The following is a 20,491-nucleotide window of genomic DNA, read 5'->3' as shown; positions in this document are numbered from 1 at the left end:
TCATTTTTGAAGTTAGAAGATAGGACACAGAGTTTTTAGCTGTTTGGTTTAAGGTGGTCCTTTTGGTCAAAGAGAAAGAAGAGGAGAATGATCTGTAGAAGAAAGATGGGGTTCTGTAGTGTAAGGTTCGGATTTAGGGAGAACTGACAAGGTGTAATAAAGGTAATATTAAAATCTTTTATTTTCTTTTTCTTTCTTTTTGATCACTTCTGTGGATTTTCAAGTTATTAGGTAAAAAATTTGGTATATGGATTAGGTGGTGAGGAGCTCAACACCCTCAGTGGTGGTGTGGTGATGTGGTGAGATTTGAATGGTGGGGCTGTATGCCGTCAGAGATGGGCCCAGGCCTTTTTAAAGGTTTTTCAGCTGAGTATGTACTCAGCCCATCTCTGACAACACATGGCCACCAATCAAATCTCGCCGCGTCACAACACCACCGGTAGGGTGGTGAGGGCATCACCACCTAATCTGCATCGAAAGTTTTGTATCAAGCCTTGCCTTCAACAGAAAATATAAATAATAAAAAAGATTGGAAACTGCAAATTTAACTTCTCGTTTTTGTCTGATCTCAAACTTAAGCAGAGTTTGTGAAAAAGGATGGTGGGTCAATCATATGATTGTGAATTTTTCAGAAACCATAGAGCTGTCGCTTTTTTGAAATTTGATGCACGATACCCAGCCAAACTGATTAACTCAGCCGAGCATTGAGCCTTTGTATTGAGTTTCTAATTATTGTATTGAACGACAGGTGGGCAGAACGTGATGTAGATCCTGCACTCTTCTCTCAAGAGCTAATGTCTAATGCCTCATATTTGGTTGAGGATGAGAAGGTACTTGACTGAGATCAAGTTTTACTGCAAATGATATTTATGTGAAGAGGATTTATATTTAGAACATCTTTGTAGCACTTGTTTGAGTGTAGCACATCTGTGAGGTTATCAACTCATTGCCAGTCCCACTGTAGACATGGCCTGGCCTGAACATTTATCTGATCTGCTGATCAGTTGGGCCATGTGTTTCTTTAATGTGGACCACTGGTTAATGAATTAGCTGCTGGATTTTACTGTATACATATAGCTCACCTGATGAGTGACCTGAACTTGATTTTTGGGTCAGGACATGTTCATGATGGGGCCCAAATGAACACATGGATATAACACTCATGTGTGACACTGACACGTGCTGCAAAGAAAATTCTCAGGCATATATGCATCAATATTCTTGGCAGTGCTCAGCATTTAGAACAGAGCAACAAAATTCATCAGGTCTTTATGTGCTTGTCCTTCAAGTTTGAAATGCCACCAGTAAACATACCGTTTTCTATGCACGAGAATTTGATAAAGCATGACCGCAGTTCGGTGATCAAGGCCACTGATCTGATATGCCTCACTGTGGGTGGGTATTTGCCAAAAATCACCCGGATTGGAATATCTCAACTCTATCTGAACGCTTTGATAGTTGACATTTTCTGGTTGAATCTGAAGTGTTACCGTACTACTTAAAACATCAAATTATAGGTCATTGATTGAAGGGTTATAATCTACCAATCTGGAATATTTTCGGGTCATCCTCCATCCATTGCCAGGACTGTTGAATCAATGGTTTGGATCATCAATTTATGGCTCCAAATGTATGGAGTACGGCAAAGTCATAAAACATCAGCAAATTGTTGGTTTGTTGATGAGGAGTGCAGTACCCTGTGATTCCTCTTGTAAATGCATCCTTACAAAAACATCCTTCAGTTTCCTTTTGTGAGTCAAGGGTTCTTTCATGACATTCTAATTTACTTTCTTTGGACATGTCTAATTAAGGTTCTTTTCATGACATGTTTACTTACATCTTGGAAATGATTTGCTTATTTGACAGGTTGATTATGATCCTCAGATTCTTTTGAGGAAAGCACATGCTGCTACCTCATCTATAGGTTCAGCTACCGTGTAAGTTTTATTTATTAAAATTCTAGAGATGTCATCCAAGCAACAATAGAGAAGATCTTTAATTCATTAACTGGGATCGTATTCTTCGCATTTTCCTTGATCTTTGTTTTAATAATGCCTGTGGGAGTTTTGGTGCTCTCATTGCTGGTCCCAAAGGTGGATTAAGAGGGTTGTTTCAGGTTGGCTGCCGGCTTGAAACTTTTGCCACAAATGACAATGAATCTTGACAACATGACATACTTCAATTAGTTGGGATGACGCGTAGATAATGATGATCATTCCTTGCTATTTGTTTTCTCATCTGTTCCCAATATATGACTCATTTTTATTTTTTATTTTTTGAAAGGCACGACTCATTATTGGTTCCTGCATCTCTATAACAACGCATAAACTTTCGAGAAATGGTTGGTTGCCCATGAAAACTTTTTCCTTGCCTTGCCAGGACCCATGCGAAAAAGTAAAAGGATATTTAGAAATCACCAATGGCCTATATTCATTAGTCACTTCCATCTCACCTGTTGAACCAGGCTGGCTTTTTAGAACAGAGCATGTTCACATATATGCCACCTAGTACATGTCTCGGATCTGACACAATGTGCCTTGTTGGTACATGTTCCCTGATTTTATCATCTGTGAATTGCTTTACCATCTCTCATATATATGGTTAATGGAAAATAACTGTTGTCTTTAACAATCAACAGAAAATTGTACATCTAGGTAGCATGGGCCATGGCATCCCCTTAACCTTGTAGCACCCATGGCTATTTCGACACCATGACTTCTGTAGTGTCAGGAGCCAGGTTGCATTTATTGTCATAAACAGTTGTCTTTTGATGATTGATATCTAAATGAGCCTCTTTTTGGCAGATAAGTGGTATTGGTAACCATATACACGAATACATCCATAAATGGATGTGTATGGGTACTTGCGTGCATGCACCACAAATGCATGTTTGACAAAATAAATTTGAGGATGTGTTCAAAATTTAAGAGACAAAATAAAAATTCATGAAACTGATTTCTTGTTTTTTCGAGGATAAAAATTCATGAAATTGATTGCACAAGGAAAAGCCTTCAAAGTTCTAGCCGTATCCAAACGACTTGTGTGATTCGTTCTTGAGCTCCACGTGATATAGTGGGCCACATACAAGCTAGCATAGAATGTTGAAAGACTATTGTTTTATTTGAATTCATTGAAAATCACATTCGTCTTTTGCTTAATTGTATAGGCAAAATTGGTGGTGCTTTAGTCAATGATGGGTAGAGTAGGCTAGGGTTGGACAATCTAGCCTCCATTTTTATTCCTTTTATTTTTGAAAGGCATCTAGCCCTTGATCAAATTCATGATGTTGAAGCTGTTAGTTGGAGAGACCATTTGAGGTGTTCAAAGCTCTGAAAACTGTTGGTAGAGATAAAGCCCCTAAGTTCAGATTGCTTTCCTTCTGCATTCTCTCAAATCTTCTAGGAGGATGTTAAGGGTGATTTTTTGGCTTTCATATTAGACTTCTTTGAGCGAGGAATATTTTGTAAGGACATTGACACACTTTTTATTGCTTTTGTTACCAAAAAAGGTGCAGTGTCTGAAGGACAATCGGCTTATTAGCCTCATTGGGGGCCCATATAAAATTTTAGCCAATGCCCTTGTTGCCAGGCTCCGAAAAGTTTTGGGGGTTATCATTATGAAGATGCAAGGTGCTTTCATGTACGGTAGCCAGATTTTTGAATGGGGCTCTTATTACACGCATGAGTGCATTGATTCCAGACCAGAACAATTTATAGATGGTATCAACCTAAGCTACTGGTATTTGTACAGAAATAAGTGTTATTAATAGATTTTTGTGTGTTTATATTGTTCAGTAGTATGGTGGAGCACCATATGTATTTATTTGCTTTAGTCTTAATTAAAGAACAGAGAGGGGTGAGCATCTAACCCAAACCCTATTTTCTCTCACACTTTCTTCTATCTCTCCATCTCATTTTTCCATCTCGTTTCTTCTCTTTTACTTCTCCTATATTTTTCATGGTATGAAAGCAGGATTAATTCACACCACACCCCACCCCCCCAAATATCCTTTGCCTCTTTCACTTAGGGCCAACCTAGGACCAGCCGGTCCAATTGGCCCACCACTTGTTAGCAAATTTATAAAGACATGGAAGTGTAATTTTTTTTTCAAAAGTTCCAAAATTTAGAAGATTAATTAGGATCCTCATCTAGATACGATCATACTTTAAAAGCACACAAATTAATGGCTAAGATGATACCTTAGTTTTGTGTCCTGCAATCAAAGTAGAAGTTTGATGCCATTCCTCCAACGTAGGAATCCTTGATCTTTCCCCAAAAAAGGGTAAAGTAGAGAAGCCAACACCCTGAGGTAGGGTCGAGTCATGCGCATGCGAGAGCCATCCACAGAGTGGACAGACATACACACTTGTGATGAGGAACAAGGAGAGAACGTTCTCTCTGTCTCTTCTTCTTTCTTTTTTTCCCACTCTGTCTAATGTCCAAGGGGTGGGGATGGTCCAAGTCTCTCTCATGCTTTCTCCACCATTAAACATGATCTATTTATAAGGAGTCAGGGTTTCTGAGGGAAACATCTGTATGATGCTCCTCACCCCTACAAACTTTTGTATGTGTCAATGTATAAAAGTCTGTAAACCTACGTTATCCATAGACCCAAATTAGCTACATTCCTCCACCCTTTGTGGCTACCATCCTTGACCTAATCCCATGTCGGTCTAAGTGATGGTTCACCAGATCTCAACCGTTGGATGTCCTACAAAGCGCAATCAATACATTTTAATGGTTAGAATTAAAAGATGAATAGTTTAAATCGATATATTAAACATTTAAAACACATTGTATAGCTTAAAAACCACTTGGTGGATGGTCCAAGCATCAAGATCAGTCGATTACCCACACACACCAAGGCAACCAAGTGGATCCTTGGTTGGAGATTGCGGGATTCTATTGCATTCTAATTCATGCATCCAACCACACCCATATGTTAACTACTAACATAACTTTGCAAGGTGAGTCAAAGCACAAAACACTAGGACTATGAAGTCCCAACATGGCCTTAGGTCTAAGGATTAGTCAAAGCTAGTATATGATCAAGTCTATCTAGCCTATCTAGCTCGGGCATGATGGGTCTCCCGAACTAGAGACAGTGTGATCCTCCATCTAGCTGTGATCCTCCATCTAGCTATGCCAACACAAAAGAACTTGCATATCATGAACACTCCCATGTTAGGTAGGGTCCAAGGCATCAAAAACTCGATGGTGGAGACCGTCAATCCCAACTCATTGTTGGTTCCCACACACAGGATGATCACTAAATATGTTCACGGGTAACCTAGTCCCACTATTGACAAAACTCTCCCTTGGCCACTGCCCATTGTGACTTGTGATTTAAGTATTAGTATCGATGCATGTATCGCATCGTTGGGATATTGAAGCATATTGGGTATCAGATGGGAAATATCGCACGTATTGCATAATGTGTCATTGTTTTTCAGAAATATTGGGAAATTGGTCAATTTTTTCAATGAAACTTCCGGGGGTTTTAAATAAGATACAATTACACACTTATAACTCAAAAGATCACAAAAAACAAGTACACATAATAAGTTTTCTTTGTACAAGTCATAAACTATGCGCTTCAGACATAAGTGATGTAACTATATTAAAAATTAATTCATGTAAATTTATTTATTTATTTATTTATTTTTATATAATTTATAAAAAGTTGGGATCACACCACTTGTGATATGCCCTCAATACACTTGTAAACACATAATAAGTTTTCTTTGTACAAGTCATAAACTATGCGCTTCAGACATAAGTGATGTAACTATATTAAAAATTAATTCATGTAAATTTATTTATTTATTTTTATATAATTTATAAAAAGTTGGGATCACACCACTTGTGATATGCCCTCAATACACTTGTAAATCATTGACAACATGTAAAAAAACACAACCAATACATTCTGAAGCCAAAAAAAGAAGTGAAATATGCCGGTGATATGCCCTCAATACACTTATGTGGCTATACTTCAGACTCACATAGAGTAATACAGTGGCTCAAAGTCATCATCTCCATCTCCACAGGGCTGGCTATAGTATTGCTCCTCAACAAAGTGACAATACTGTGCCCAAGTTATAGTAAAATGATACTAATGAAGATACTCCCCAACGTATCGCTAATACTCATCATCTTCGAATTGGATCAGTACACCCATCCATGGATACTGCGTAATCGTGATCATCTGTGGCTGATGTGGATCTGGAGTTGGATATGGGGTGGGTGTATATGAAACTCCTGAATACATTTGTTCATTGCCATCCCCAGATATCCTCGTGTGTACGTGTAAGTGTAGTCCTGGCTATAGTTGAATAATTGTGTACAATGATTGCTGGAGTCGCTCGTCACATATCCATGAGGTCCATAACCATAACCATAAGATCTATATCCATATTCTGGCTAGAACTAGAGTTGCGCCGCCCATTTTTTAGAGTATGTTTGATATTATGATATTATCCCTGATATTATCCCTATCTCCGGTGATGCCAATAACACCGGTAGCAATATCGATAACTCTAGTAGTATTAGAAATTCTAGGTATTAGTGATATATCGCTAAGTCTCGCCGATATCACCAATGTATTACCAATATTTTTAACTATGTAAATTTCAGGTGTCGCTTGTATCTCCAATGTATTGCCAATATTTTCGACTATGTAAATTCTAGGTGTCACTTGAATCGCCTGTGTATCAGCAATATTTTGGTAATATCGCCAATGTATCGATATCGCAAAAAATCTATTTATTAAAAAATGTTTGTCTGGATGGATGGTTGGGATAATTGGATGGTTGTATGGGATGGATGGATTGATGGTTGGATTATCATGCATGTGTATTGTATTTATATCCTTATTTATGCATGGATGTATAGTGTATGGATGCATTATGCATGGTTGTTTGCTTGTTAATTAGTTTAATGAGATTTAAGTGACTTTTGTGTTATGATTGGACTGATTATTTTATTATTTTATTATTTTTTATGACAGCAGGTACTTTTAGGCCCTATTAAATGGAAACTTATTATGTATGCATTCGTTTTGCAATTTTTTGATTCCTAAATAAGCAAATATGTGTATTTTAGCATCTCCTGAAGTTTCATTGAAAAATTCCATTCTTTTCCCCATGTTTCCCACATTTCCAGAAATTGCGATGTTATTGGCGATATCAATATTGTTTCCGTATCTCCGGCAAGCTAAACTTGTAGTGATACTGATACTTCGAGCCCTTTGGCCACCATTGATGTCAATGGACCCCATGCTCGGTGCTTAAGAGTCCTAAGCGCTACCTAGCTGCTTCTTATGACAAATGTACTGATTTTTCGGATGAGAACCTTGTGCTTGGACAATATGAGGACGAGAATCCATGCTCGAGTGAAATTGTTTTCTTATGTTAGAAAACCTTATTACAAAGGTCAATCCCAAGGATTCTTGAGTTAGAAATTGTTTGCTTAAGTTAGAAAGCCTCAATGTGATAGTTGACACTTTTGGTTTTGTAGGAAGTTAAAGTAGGCCCCACCAATGGGTACAACACAATTTTTATTGGATCCCACATTTTGGCTAGACATTTCCTCTATGTTGTCCTTGATCTTCTGAATATTTGTCTTGATCTTCGGGGCCTGATCTACACATCCATATTGACTTATTTTTAATCGATCGCTGAATCCATCCATCTACTTATCCACTCATCAATACATCTAGTAATGCAAACTCCATCTGTTGGGATGTAGTTCTCATGCCTCAGTAGATTAGAGTTATCATACCAAACAAACGAGTAAATAAATAAATAAAAGGAGAACTATATCGTAGTTATCATGAAATGTATAGTTGTTTGAATCTCCCTAATTTACGACTCTAGGAGTGCCGTGACTTATTCAAATGTATTACTATTAGGGTTTAGATTGATTGGTTATTATGTGAAGATTATTATTAGCAAGTTGAGATAGTAGGTAAGCATGGTTAGAGTTGAGAACTATTGATTTGTTTTTCTTATGAACTTTAGATGTGATATTGCTTATTAAGCAATGAAAAATAATTGAAAATTTGGAGGTAGATCCCCTTCAAGAGATCAAAATACATGATATGACCCAGAGTTGCATCAGTAGTGCACCCTGCACTCTAGATTATATTTTCCCCTATAACGTTTTTTTTTTTTTTTTTGGTAATATATATTTGTTTTTATGTCTCAAAGACTTCTGCTACTTTTGCTTATTTCTTTTGCCACATTCTGAATAGAATTGTTGCTATGCTGGAGAAGAATGGGACTCTGAAAATTGCAAATGTTGGAGACTGTGGACTAAGAGTTCTTCGGAAAGGTAATGATATATTGTAATTTGTTTAATTTTCAAAACTTGCTTTTTCTCTTCAGTTGGGTGCTTAATGAGTGTTCGTTGAAAGCATTCATGTTATTTGTTTTCTTTTATCTTTTCAGGCCAAGTTGTTTTTTCTACGTCTCCACAAGAACATTCTTTTGACTGTCCTTACCAGTTGAGCTCTGAAGTGGTTGGTCAAACTTACCAAGATGCCATGGTACACACTCCCTTTCATTGTTCTCACATCAAACTTGTCCTACTGTATGCTCTCCCAAATATCCATCATAAGGCAAACTTTTTCTTTGTCATTATTTCAAATAGTTCTTACTGTTTATTAGATGTCAAGTGCTAAGGAAAAGGAATTATCAGGTCCTGATGTGCTGACTCTGTACAAGTGGAACATGTAGTTCTGTCATCTTCGTCAATGATCTGATGCGTGGGCCCCACTGTTGATGGGGGATGCTGATCCACAAGAATTTTCTCTATTGGAAGAACATTAGTGTTTTATCCATGGCTTACAGGTGGTTAAGAAGAGCAACCATACTTGATCTGGGAAGAAAGATGAAAGATTGAAAGGCTAGGATCTTCCAATCTGGTAAATTTTGTGGCCATCCCATGTCTACAACTTAGCCTATCCATGGGCCATGCTTGTGTGGACTGCATGCATCATGATTATAAACACTCCCTCATTCCGCAAGACCCTATACTTCCCTTCAAAAGGTGTATTTAATAGAAGGCAAAACAGTCCTACGCAGATTTAGTTTGCACGCTTACTGGGTAAGTTCAACAAATTTGGATACTTCCTCATAGATATATATTCCCTTGAGGTATTCTAGAATGCTTGTGCAGAGACTTTCTAGATTATATTTGAACTCAGTGTGTTCAAGGGCCCATGGATTAGTGATCTAAACCTTTGATATGGGACTTACCCTGGACAGTCCTTGCACCAAAAATGCCCTAGATGGGAAGATCCTAGCTGTAGAACATTTGGACTGACTTTGGTTCAAATCTGAAGTTCTGAACCCTTGCTATATGTCTTTCCTGCCCACATTTTTGGGACACCTATTAAAACGTTATAATAGTTTCATCTATGAATTTTATGTGCAACATCCATCCAAAGTGGGGTTCAAATATTGATGATTTTGATTACCAAACCATGGGTGCACTTGTACAAATTGAAAGCCCAAATGGTAATGTACAAAATCTTGGCCTGAGCATTGTATGATGCCTCTATTCACTTAAGGCATGGTACCATGCATGAGGGAGTAGTTTGATACTTTTGCAGAGTGTGATGGCTGATAATAGGCGCTCAAAAGTTGTACATGTGGCATACATGACCTCAACCATCCAAATTGCAGGACCCACTATTGGTAGGACATCTTTGACTCATCTTATCGTCTAATTAATAGGCATTTGTTTCTAGGGCCCATTTGGCATTACTTCTGGAAAGCCTAAAATTGATCTTCAAGAATTGCTTATGTGAAAATAAGCAAGTTTGTTAAACATACATAAGAAAAAAGACAATTGTCCTATTTCAGTGAAGTAGTGCTAACAATCAAACTGCGATGATTGATGATAGGCTACATTAACTCAACCATCCAAATTGTGGGACCCACTCTTTATAGGTCATCATCCAAAAATTAGATTGGTTAACGTATCTTAACATCTTAATTAATGGACATTTGTTTTTAGGGCCCATTTGGCATTGCTTTTGGAAAGCCTAAAAATGATTTTCGAGAATTGCTTATGTGAGAAAAAACAAGTTTGTTAAACATAAATAAGGAAAAACGATTGTCCAATTTTCAAGATTGCAAGTTGTCCTCCTGCTGTATTATTTTCCCGCTTGTTTGCAAGTGGGTCTTTAATAAAAATTTCCATTAATCCTCAAAAAAAAAAAAAAAACAAATATAATAAAATAAATCAAGGCGTGATGATTGGTAATAGGTGCCCAGAAATTGTACATGTGGCATAGATTAACTCAACTTAACCATCCAAATTGCAGAACCCACTATTGATAGGTCATCATCCAAGAACCCATCATCCACAGGTCATCATCCAAGAATTAGATTGGTTGACTCAACTTAACATCTTAATTAATGGATGATTTTTTAGGGCCCATTTGGGATTGCTTCTGGAAAATCTAAAATTAATTTTCAATAAACAATTCTTTGAAATTGTTTATTGAGAATTGCTAATAAAAAAGTTTTTTAAACAAAATAAGGGGGGGGGGGGGGGGGGAAAGAGTGTCCTATCTCAACAAAGTAGTGCTAACAATCAGAGGTTAAACTATTTTTCAACAAAAAGTGCCCCATTTCAAGGAAAAAAGTGGTAAACAATAAAAGGTTAAGCCATTTTCAACTAAAGTGTACAAATTGGAGGTTAGATTGTTCAACTTGTTTAATTAAACAATTAGTCCATTTCATAAAAAAGCGTCACAAATCAAAACTTTGATTGAGCCCTAAAAAAGTCTCTAATTATAAAAAAGTGCCCACGATGCCTTTTGATCTCCATCCAGCTTCAACTTTTGATCCAGAACATTTGAGTCTTCCTATCACCCTGCTAACAGGAACTAGGACTTCCACTTCTCACCCCATTGGTAATTTTGTCTCTTCAACATTGTCTTTCTTCTATTTCTCTTCCCTCCAAGGTTTTAGATGCCTTGGCTGACCCTCATTGGAAAGCCACTATGCTTGAAGAGTTGTCTGCCTTACAGGAACAACATACGTGGGATCTGATCATGCTTTCCCTAGGAAAACATGTTATTGGGTGTAATGGGTTTTTCACGGTCAAATATAAATCAGATGGTTCAATTGAATGATACAAAGCTCACCTTGTCGCCAAAGCATTTACCCAACAATATGGGGTGGACTGCGGGATCTTTGCTCTAGTTGCTAAGTTAATTCTGACCATTTTTTTAAATATCGATGACATCGGCCGATATATCCCACGATATATCTTGTATCCCACCAGTGCGATACGAAACACACTAGTGCGATATATCCCACATGTTCGATCTAGTGAGCATTTTCGAATTTTGATGCTCTTATTTTCTGTAATTCATGTTAAATTAGTATCAAATTGTTACAAATTCATGATTTTTCATGTTTTGCATGAAAAATCGAGATTTGGAGGAGATGGCCGAGTTGTGAAAAATTGAAAAAAAAAAAATTCAAAATTTTCCAATTTCTCGCAAATCGTTTGCAATCTTCGTGTTCAAACATCACATTAAAAATGTTTGTAACCTAATCTAGTGATTCTTCTTTTGCTTTTGAATGTATTGCGTGTGTTTCCACACGTCTTCTTACATTTTTAAATTATATGAATAGACATTGAATATACTTGCATCAATTCAGTTAGACAACGCATAGATTAGGACCTCATACAAAGAAAACCTATTATGTGTACTTGTTTTTTGTAATGTTTTGATTTATAAGTGTATATTGATGTCTTTTTTAACAATCACCGAAGTTTCATCGAAAAATTCAGCTAATTTCCCAATGTTTCCCCATGTTTCCAACAACAGCGATACATTACACAATACAACCAATATATCCCATGTGATAATCGATACATATCCGTATCCCAACAATGCGATACGTAACACGATACCGATATTTCGAACACTGATTCTGACTGAATTCTCTTAATCTATTGCTACTCACCAAGACTGGCCGCTTGCTCAAATAGATGTAAAAAATGCTTTACTTTATTGTGATCTTCATGAAGATATCTATATAATGTTGCCACCTGCATTCAGGCCTAAGGGGGAAAGTGGGAAATTTTACAAGCTTGAGAAATCACTTTATGCCTCAAACAATCTCCTCATGGTTGGTTTGACAAACTTGGCAGTTTTGACCATTTGGTTTTTCTTAAATGAAAGAATGATCACACCACTATTCTTGTCATCTATGTCAACAGCATCATTCTCACAGGAAACAGTGCCGACGAAATTAATCAAGTAAAATCATTTTGGCATCATCCTTTGAAGTGAAGGATCTTGGTGTTGGGTTTCTATAGTCTTGTGCATATAATCATTCATGCGCAGGATTGGATGCAATCAAATTGGAAGGGAGAAAAAGAAGAAATCACCATGATAATCAAGGAAAAAACATGGGGGGGAGGGGGGGGAGGTTTATAGCTCTAGAGCATACCTTTATGGAGAAGATGATCCTCCAAGCTTTACCTTCTCGTTGATTCTTCAAAGCTACAACTCTTATGCAAGAGCCCCACCCATAATACTTAAAAAATGAAAGATCTTATGTTGGGTTTCTAAACCTTAGCATGTTCATGCACTCTCAAGATTGGATGCAATCAAATTGGAATGTAAAAAGAAGAAGAAGAAGAAGAAGAAGAAATCACTGTGATAATCAACACGAAACATGGGGTTTTTAGTTGTAGAGCATACGTTTATGGAAAAAATGATCCTCTAAGCTTTTCCTTCTCCTTGATTCTTCAAAGCTACAACTCTTGTGCAAGAGCTCCACCCATCATCCTTTAAAATGAAAGACCTTGTGTTGGGTTTCAAAACCCTTATGCATGTAATCATGCACCCCTAGGATCGGATGCAATTAAATTGGAAGGGAGAAACAGAAGAAATCACTATGATAATTGACACAAAACATGGATTTTCTAGTTTTAGAGTATACCTTTATGGAGAAGATGATTCTCTAAGCTTTTTCACTTATCCTACATCCTTCTACATCATCAACCTTCCATTATGTGGGCCTAGGCCCTAAACATGGATCCCACTTGATAGACATGAAGATTTTCCGTTACATTTTTTATAAGTTACTTCTTAAACTATCATTTAATTCAAAACCTTTTAACTAAAAAATTTGCATGAGCTTATGACTAACTGGTCTTGTAAATCCTGGTGATCTTCCATAGTGAAATAATCCATACAATAAGATTACTTATTGTGGATTCTTTGTTGGATCATCATGGGATGCCCTTTCATCCAGGTGACCCAACCATATGCCTATGTTATCCTGGGGAATGAGATTCACGACATGTATCAAAACCACCTGCATGGTTAACAAGTCTCCATGATTAATCTTCAGGTCTTAAGTATGTTAGGATAGGGTGCTTGTGAATGTATGCTTTTATATGGAACCTAGGAGCATTCCACACATGATCCGCCATTCAATGTGTCAACTTTCAATGTGTTAAATTTCAAGTTGTACACACTCATGTACTGATATGAGTCATCAACTCATATTTCCTGAAACAAAGTAACACTGCTAATGCAGTCATCGAGTCACACGACAACCATATACATAAAAATAAAATAAATGGCAACTGTATACATATGCTAGCCCAAGCATTGGATGGTTGTGAACACTTATTTTCATGGATAAGGTCCTTGGAGCTAAATCTCTCCTGTGCCATTGGCTTAGGCACTTGGCCCAACACAATATCCATGAGGAACTTAATGGTTTCCATTAAACCATATTGTGCTTTTAAGCACAACCTTTACGATGAGTAGCAAGTACTCTTTTCTGTCTTATCAATGATCATGTTGCTTTAGTAATCACAGGTGGTAGTAATGATAGCCTAAGAAGGGTACAGATTAGGTTTCAAGGGCACAAAACCCAACACTTGACTCAACTATTTTTTGGTATTGAAGTTGCTTGATTCAGACAACGAATCTTCCAATCTCAACAAAAATATATATTGGATCTTCTCTCTGAGTATGGTCTTCTTAGCGTACATCCTGCAGATACACCCATTGAAGTAAATCATAAACTTCATGATCACCAATCTAAAGAAATTGATATTCTGGGAATGTATCGTCTTGTTGGTCAGGTTTCCTGATCATCACTCAGCCAGATATCAGCTATACTGTTGGTCTTGTTAGCTAGTTTATTCAATCTCCTTGTCATTATAACCTTGAGACAGTTTATCGCATTCTGCAGTATTCAAGAACGCTCCTGGCAGCAGTCTTCTATACTCCTATCATGCCTTCTAATGCTTGCTCTTTTCTTCTCTTTCCTCATTCTTCACATGCAAATCAGTCCTCGACTTAGTCTTTCTGCATACATCTTCAGGAACTAGCTAGGCTTCTTGCATGGGCATGTGTACGAGAATCCTAGATTTTGGTGCATGTTAGCACAGCTGTGTTAAATGGTGGTGACTTGAATGGGCATGTGTACGAGAATCCAGACTGTCCAAGACATGGCTTCCATTGTGGATGCAGTATAGCTCAGAAATCACGCTTTTGAAAATATCCTAAAGTACAATTAGTGGCCACAACGGGATGGTAAGAAGAAAAAAAGATAAACTGTCCAAATCCATTGGGCAAAAATCTGAACATGGGTTTCTTGGTTGTGGTTGCACCTGTAGGGAATTCTTTATCATCAATGTCACAACTATTAGTTGGTATAGATCTAATTGTTTTGAATGCTTCTTCTAGTGACATATATGTTCTTTCTGAGGACAGGTTTGTAGTGTGCAACTAATGGAGGGAGACACTATTGTTATGGGTTCAGACGGACTATTCGACAATGTTTTTGACAATGAAATAGTTTCTACAATCTCTAGATTTAGAGATGCTTCCGAGGGTGGTTGGTTTCTTCATTCAACTTTGCACATATCATTTGGACATTCATTCATCTATTTCCCTCTTAACTAATACTGGACTTCTTTTGTAGCAAAGGCATTGGCAGAACTAGCTAGCAATCACTCGAAGGACATCAATTTTGACTCTCCCTACTCCTTGGAGGCCAGAAGTCGGGTATGGCATAGAAACATTTAATCAGTTGTCATCCAGGCCATTCATTTCATTTGTACTCTTCAATTTCTTTACTTAGAATTCACATAAATAGTTGGTTTGCGGGCTGCAATACAAGAAAAATGTGGAAGTAGATACATGCTTCTCCTTTTGGCTGAAGTGTGAGAGTACGGAATGTGAGTGAAACGCTAGTGTTCTTCAGGCAGGCCCAATCATGAATGTGTCTTCTCCCAAAAATCAGGCCTGTTGGCTCATCGGATGGGCCACAGGTATCTTGAATGTAGAAACCATCTTTTGTTATCTGATTTGTGGAGGGAGCACATGTCGGCACCTACCTGATGAACAATGATATTCAATTTGTTTCATCATTCAAATATGCTTTGTTGATGGACCTAATGATCTGACGGGTGGACTGTGATGGTCTCACATTTGGTTTCTCATTATTATTGGGCTGACATATGTGTTCGAATAGAGTTTAAGCCCATGGAATTTACTTGTGTGACAAGTATGCAGGGATATTATTGTACTTTTGCTTTTATTATGAAAGCTCTAATACTAAAATAGAGAGGCTGCTTTTCTGCCATTCTCTCTCTTCTCTCTATCACGACCCCAAATCCGAAACCATGGTTAACACTAACCCTAGCCTCAAGTTCAGAGCCATGACTCAGGTTAAATTACATTCATCACATATCCATGACAAGTTTATGAAATACATTCACATCCAAATCTTAAAATATAAAAAATAACCATCTGAGATTAATAATATCATCATCCATCATTATTTTAAATATCCATCTCAACATAACATAAGATAATATCAAATAGCAATTTGTCTATTTCATTTTCCATCCAAAAGCATAGGGTCCAAGCTATCTTCCTTGTCCGACCAGTTTCACATAATCAAATCAATAGTTTTGCAATATCAATTTTTTTTAGGAAAAGCTTAGAGAAATATTCAGAACTAAAAATATAGAATTCTGATTTCAGAAAAATAGGAACAATTTCCTGGCTAGTTTAATAAACTTCTCACTCATTACTCAGTGCACTCAATACAACTCATCACTCAGCATTGCCAACACATAGCATAAATATACATTTAGCAAAGCCATCTCCTAGCATAATAATCACTCGATAAAAAGCCAACATATGGCCCAATAATCACTCAACAAAACCACTCATTTCCAATTGAACAAACAAGTGCCTTCATCCTGGCCACACTGAATTCCAAGGAATCAATCACTCAAATGGACACACGGTCCTCATTACCATTCTTTTCATACAAGTATCCCTCTTAGCCATTCAATAATTCAGTGTCATATCATAGTCCTCACCATCACTCACCATTTCTCTATTGAAATTAATCCTCACCATCTCTCTATTGAAATCAATCCTCACCATCTCTCCAATTTGTATACATGAAATACTTTCCCAAAAACATTCAAAAATTGGAACTTTCCAAGTATGATATTTTCAAAAATAGCGCAATTGCCAATAATAGTTCAAATATAAGAACATTCCAAAATACATCATCTATCATGAATGGTTTAAAACAAGGATTTTAAAAATAACTTTAGTAAAATTAACCAAAATACTTCATATGTCTTTGATTTAGAACCACTTGCCAATATAGTTCCACAGGCGTATAGAGTACGCCCGTCAAGGTCCTTTCCATACACTTCTCGCCAACGATCCTTTTTTACCATCTTTCAAGTGACAGCTAACTTACGTTTCCTATCTTTTTGTTCCATTTCCTTCATACTAATTTAGGAAACATTTCATAAATAACTTTCCTAATTTGGGAATGCCACTGCTTAATTATAGATCTTGGTTTGCCCCTCGGCCCTCTTACCTAACTTAGGTTTGTCCAAATGCACCGACGGTCCATGGGTATGATCTTAGGGTTCTACTTTTTGGTTTGATTTATGCCTAGACCATCCATGTTTGAGGTCCACCTAGGTCAAGTCGTAGGGTATTGGGGTCCAAGTCTACTTCCAGAGTTTTAAATTTCCACTCTCTAATTTAACGTTAGTAGCACATGACAGGTTAATATCAAGAGAAAAAAAAAAATCACAATTTAGGCATTAGGGTCCTATGTTAACGTTTTGGGTTTTTAATGAGTTTTGCTATTTCAGGTGACCCATAATTCTAATGGCCCAATTTTCATTGTACAAATCTCATTCACCTTTAGATGAATTTCCATTCCTCATGTGCTTCTTAGGAATATCTTTTCCTTCGAAGTCCATTTGGAAACCCAACCCACTACTCTAGACCCCCAAGGTAAAGCACACACACTTTTCTAGTAACCATAACAAACATAGGGTTCTATTTCCATCCATACCTACTTGTGATTGTTGGTGTACTAATAGGCCTTAATCAGGCTTAAATTCATTTGGCCGGTGTTAGATTGTAGACCCAAGATAGCCCACATGCAGATGTAATGGGCTTGATTGTAGGCCGGACAAAATCACCTTTATTTTCAAATACTCTAATGAAAGAGGCACACCTTAGCGTCCCAAAATCAAAATTTGATGTGGATACATAAAATGTAAATGCCTACTATACGTCCGACATCGCCACCACAAGTATGAATCAATAATTCTATGTTTAGTGATCCAACTAAAGTATAATAGAGGATTTTTCTATCAAGTGTTCCAATTTCCCATCCGTGATTATAAGAACGTTAGTGGGTTCCATTCCAGCCCTTTATAGTCTTTTGGGCCCACTTCCAAGGATAGGCCCAAAGTACATGAAATAAATTGTGGCATGACTTGGGCCAACTAAATAGTGACATGAACTCTCATTTTCTGATCTATATGGAATCAAATTTTCCAGATACACCATTTGAAATGGGACCCACAATAGTTCTCAAAAAGTCACCCAATCTCGAGGAAAAACAAGGTTTTTAGTTTAAAAGTTTCAATAGTTTGGATAGGCCCACAATAGAGGCAAAATTCTTCCCAGACCCGAAATTGATTTTCAAAAAGTTCCTTAGTACTAATAATGGGTCCCACATTAACCAAGAAATGGCCCCTTTTTTTCTTTTTCTTTTTTTTTTTTTTTTCAATTTGGCCCAATTGATGATTATTGGGCTGTTTAACACATAGAGCCCTTTGACAAACAATGATTGGCTTCTCATGGCTGACCAAACATAAGGTTTTTAAGGTGAATCCTTCCCATGGTTAGATGTGTCCCATCTCAGTCTGAATCAAATTTCAAAAAATCCAAGTTTTCCAGTTTATCCCATCAACGTGTCTGGTTGTAAGCTAAGATATAAAGTAGGCATATATTGCTGAATCATAAAAGCAAAAAAGATACATTTTAGTAATTCTATACATGAATAGATTTAAGAGTCACATCTAACAGTTACAACAGCAAAGCAATGATTTTCCTGTATTCACAAATCACACGAATAGATATTCTACCCTTCCTATATTACAAATCAGATGAATAGATAATCTAACCTCATTAACTGTACACATTGTAATTTTAATTCAAAGACTATTCTTTTGATTAGATAGGGATTAATATCTCCTTCTTTAAACCAAGGAAGATCACAAAATGGAGATAGATGATGAGATCTGGTCCATTTTATGAATTCAATGCTGTTGGGTATGGTTTTCCTCTTTGTCATCTACACAATTTTTATTGTGGCTATCCACACATCTTTGATTGTGGTTGACCTTAATGGGTCGTCCCAATGGTCCAAATTTGATCACCGATCCATATATATATAGTGGCTTCTTTAAATCTGTCCCATTCAATCATTCCAACAGTTTTTAAGAAACCATGCTTCCGTTGATACATTGGATAAGTCATACCGTGGAGATCAGATTATTTTAAGGTATAAAGCTGATTTAAAACTGATCCGTTTTCAGCCTCTAACCATCCTTAGACGTCATTTTCTCGAGATCCAAAACAGTCCACTAAGCAGTCAATTTGTTTGGTTCAAGTCTGACCATCCATTGGCCCTTGATTGGGCGTCACTTTCTGAATTCATCCATTGTCCAAATCAGTTTCCAAATGTGAGGATCCTTCAAGGATACTTGCTCATCATATCATTTCGGAAAACAATAATAATAAAATGATCCAGGGATGATCAGATCCAACTGTACATGTGTCTTGGACGTCGATCATGAGCCTCAAGTTGGAATGGTGTAAAAGGATTTCAAAATAGATAATCCTCTAATAAAATGGCCCATAGAAGATGGTTTAGTCATTCAGCATCATATCGTTCATAGATTGACTAATTCAAAAAAAAGAAAAGAAAATGAGAAAGCCACTTACATGATCACGTCCACCTCTCTCTCTCTCTCTCTCTCTCTCTCTCTCTCTATAAATCCACTCACCCACTCACGTAAGAGGAGTTTCCTTACGTAGCTTGCAACGTCCATCCTCCTCTCAATCTAAGGACTTGATTTACTCTCTGCTATTCAAGGTAAGTATTGACTTCCAGAGGCAAAATTTTCAGTAAAAGGATAGTTTGCCAGTCACGGAATTCGATCCTATGACATATATCTCCCAACGAAGCTCACTTTGAGTGAGAGGCCTCTATCTCATGACCTACTCTTCATCCAACATCACTTGCCACTTGTCAAACCATGTTTCTTTTTTTCTTTTCTTTTTTTCTTTTTCTTTTTTCTTTTTTTTTAATAGAAAGAAACATGAATTAAATAAATAGCAAGTATTCTTGGAGTACATTGCATGTCTGCAAGAGCATCTACTTTGTCCTGATAATAATGAACTGTAATCTTGATATTATTCCTCTGCAGGGTTTTGATGTTCCACTTTGGAAGAAAGTTGTTGGAATGAAACTAACAGGCTTGACTTTTCTCATTCCTGATACAATTACAGATCCTTTTTCACTTAAAATGAATTATCATGAATGTACATTTATGTTCACACATATTTAACTTTAGTCTATTATTGGCAGGTGGGAAGCTAGATGATATCACCGTGATAGTGGGCCATGTAGTAAGTACTTGAGATGATCATATATTCTTAACAGAGCTGAAAATGAAAAAGGGAAGATTCAAGTTGGGTCTGTTTTGGAATTCTTGAGGCTACGTTTGGGTACATAATTGAGCCGTATAAGCTATATTCAGTTTAATAAAAGAGGAAATGACAAAATATAATGATGTTTCAGTATTCACGGTGACAAAGGCTCCTCAAATTTCAGTTATGTTCCTTTTTAAGTCCAACTAAGGAAAGGATGATGGTGCAATCTTGAACCATCAGGTCCATCAGATTGGTGTGCATCTATGCTCATGGACTTCATGGTGGCCATGATGTGAGTAGGCTTCACGTGCCAGCGAGCCCCTGGTTCACATGTATGGTTCATTAGTCATGCACCTGACCTCTTTGCTTGGAGGGAAATAACATGAAGAGTCCTTTCAAAGCAAACGGAAGAGAGAAGATTCCACTATATTCCCA

At 37.1% G+C, this 20,491-nt stretch overlaps 1 protein-coding gene across 12 annotated transcripts in view; it reads left to right on the top strand.

Annotated features, from left to right (window-relative positions):
• LOC131223914 (probable protein phosphatase 2C 1) overlaps positions 1–20,210 on the top strand; it is a 32,323-nt gene extending 12,113 nt beyond the window's left edge. For 4 of the 12 annotated variants that reach the window (XM_058219483.1, XM_058219486.1, XM_058219488.1 and 1 more), the window contains 8 exons: positions 749–830; positions 1,867–1,937; positions 8,255–8,334; positions 8,451–8,548; positions 14,771–14,894; positions 14,982–15,064; positions 19,831–19,879; positions 19,992–20,210. In XM_058219483.1, coding sequence (XP_058075466.1) covers positions 749–830; positions 1,867–1,937; positions 8,255–8,334; positions 8,451–8,548; positions 14,771–14,894; positions 14,982–15,064; positions 19,831–19,879; positions 19,992–20,044 — 640 coding nt within the window. In that variant the 3' untranslated portion in view covers positions 20,045–20,210. Of the gene's footprint in view, positions 1–748; positions 831–1,866; positions 1,938–1,966; positions 3,416–3,508; positions 3,739–7,079; positions 7,434–8,254; positions 8,335–8,450; positions 8,549–14,770; positions 14,895–14,981; positions 15,065–19,830; positions 19,880–19,991 lie in introns of those variants that run through there. The other 8 variants (XR_009160762.1, XM_058219487.1, XM_058219484.1 and 5 more) reach the window with 8 other exon arrangements.
• Positions 20,211–20,491: the final 281 nt, after the last annotated feature.

Source organism: Magnolia sinica, chromosome 13 (assembly GCF_029962835.1).
Source record: "Magnolia sinica isolate HGM2019 chromosome 13, MsV1, whole genome shotgun sequence".
In the NCBI taxonomy this organism is placed as follows: Eukaryota; Viridiplantae; Streptophyta; class Magnoliopsida; order Magnoliales; family Magnoliaceae; genus Magnolia; species Magnolia sinica.
The sequence above is the reverse complement of the archived record's forward strand: the minus strand, read 5'-3'. Positions and strand labels throughout refer to the sequence as shown.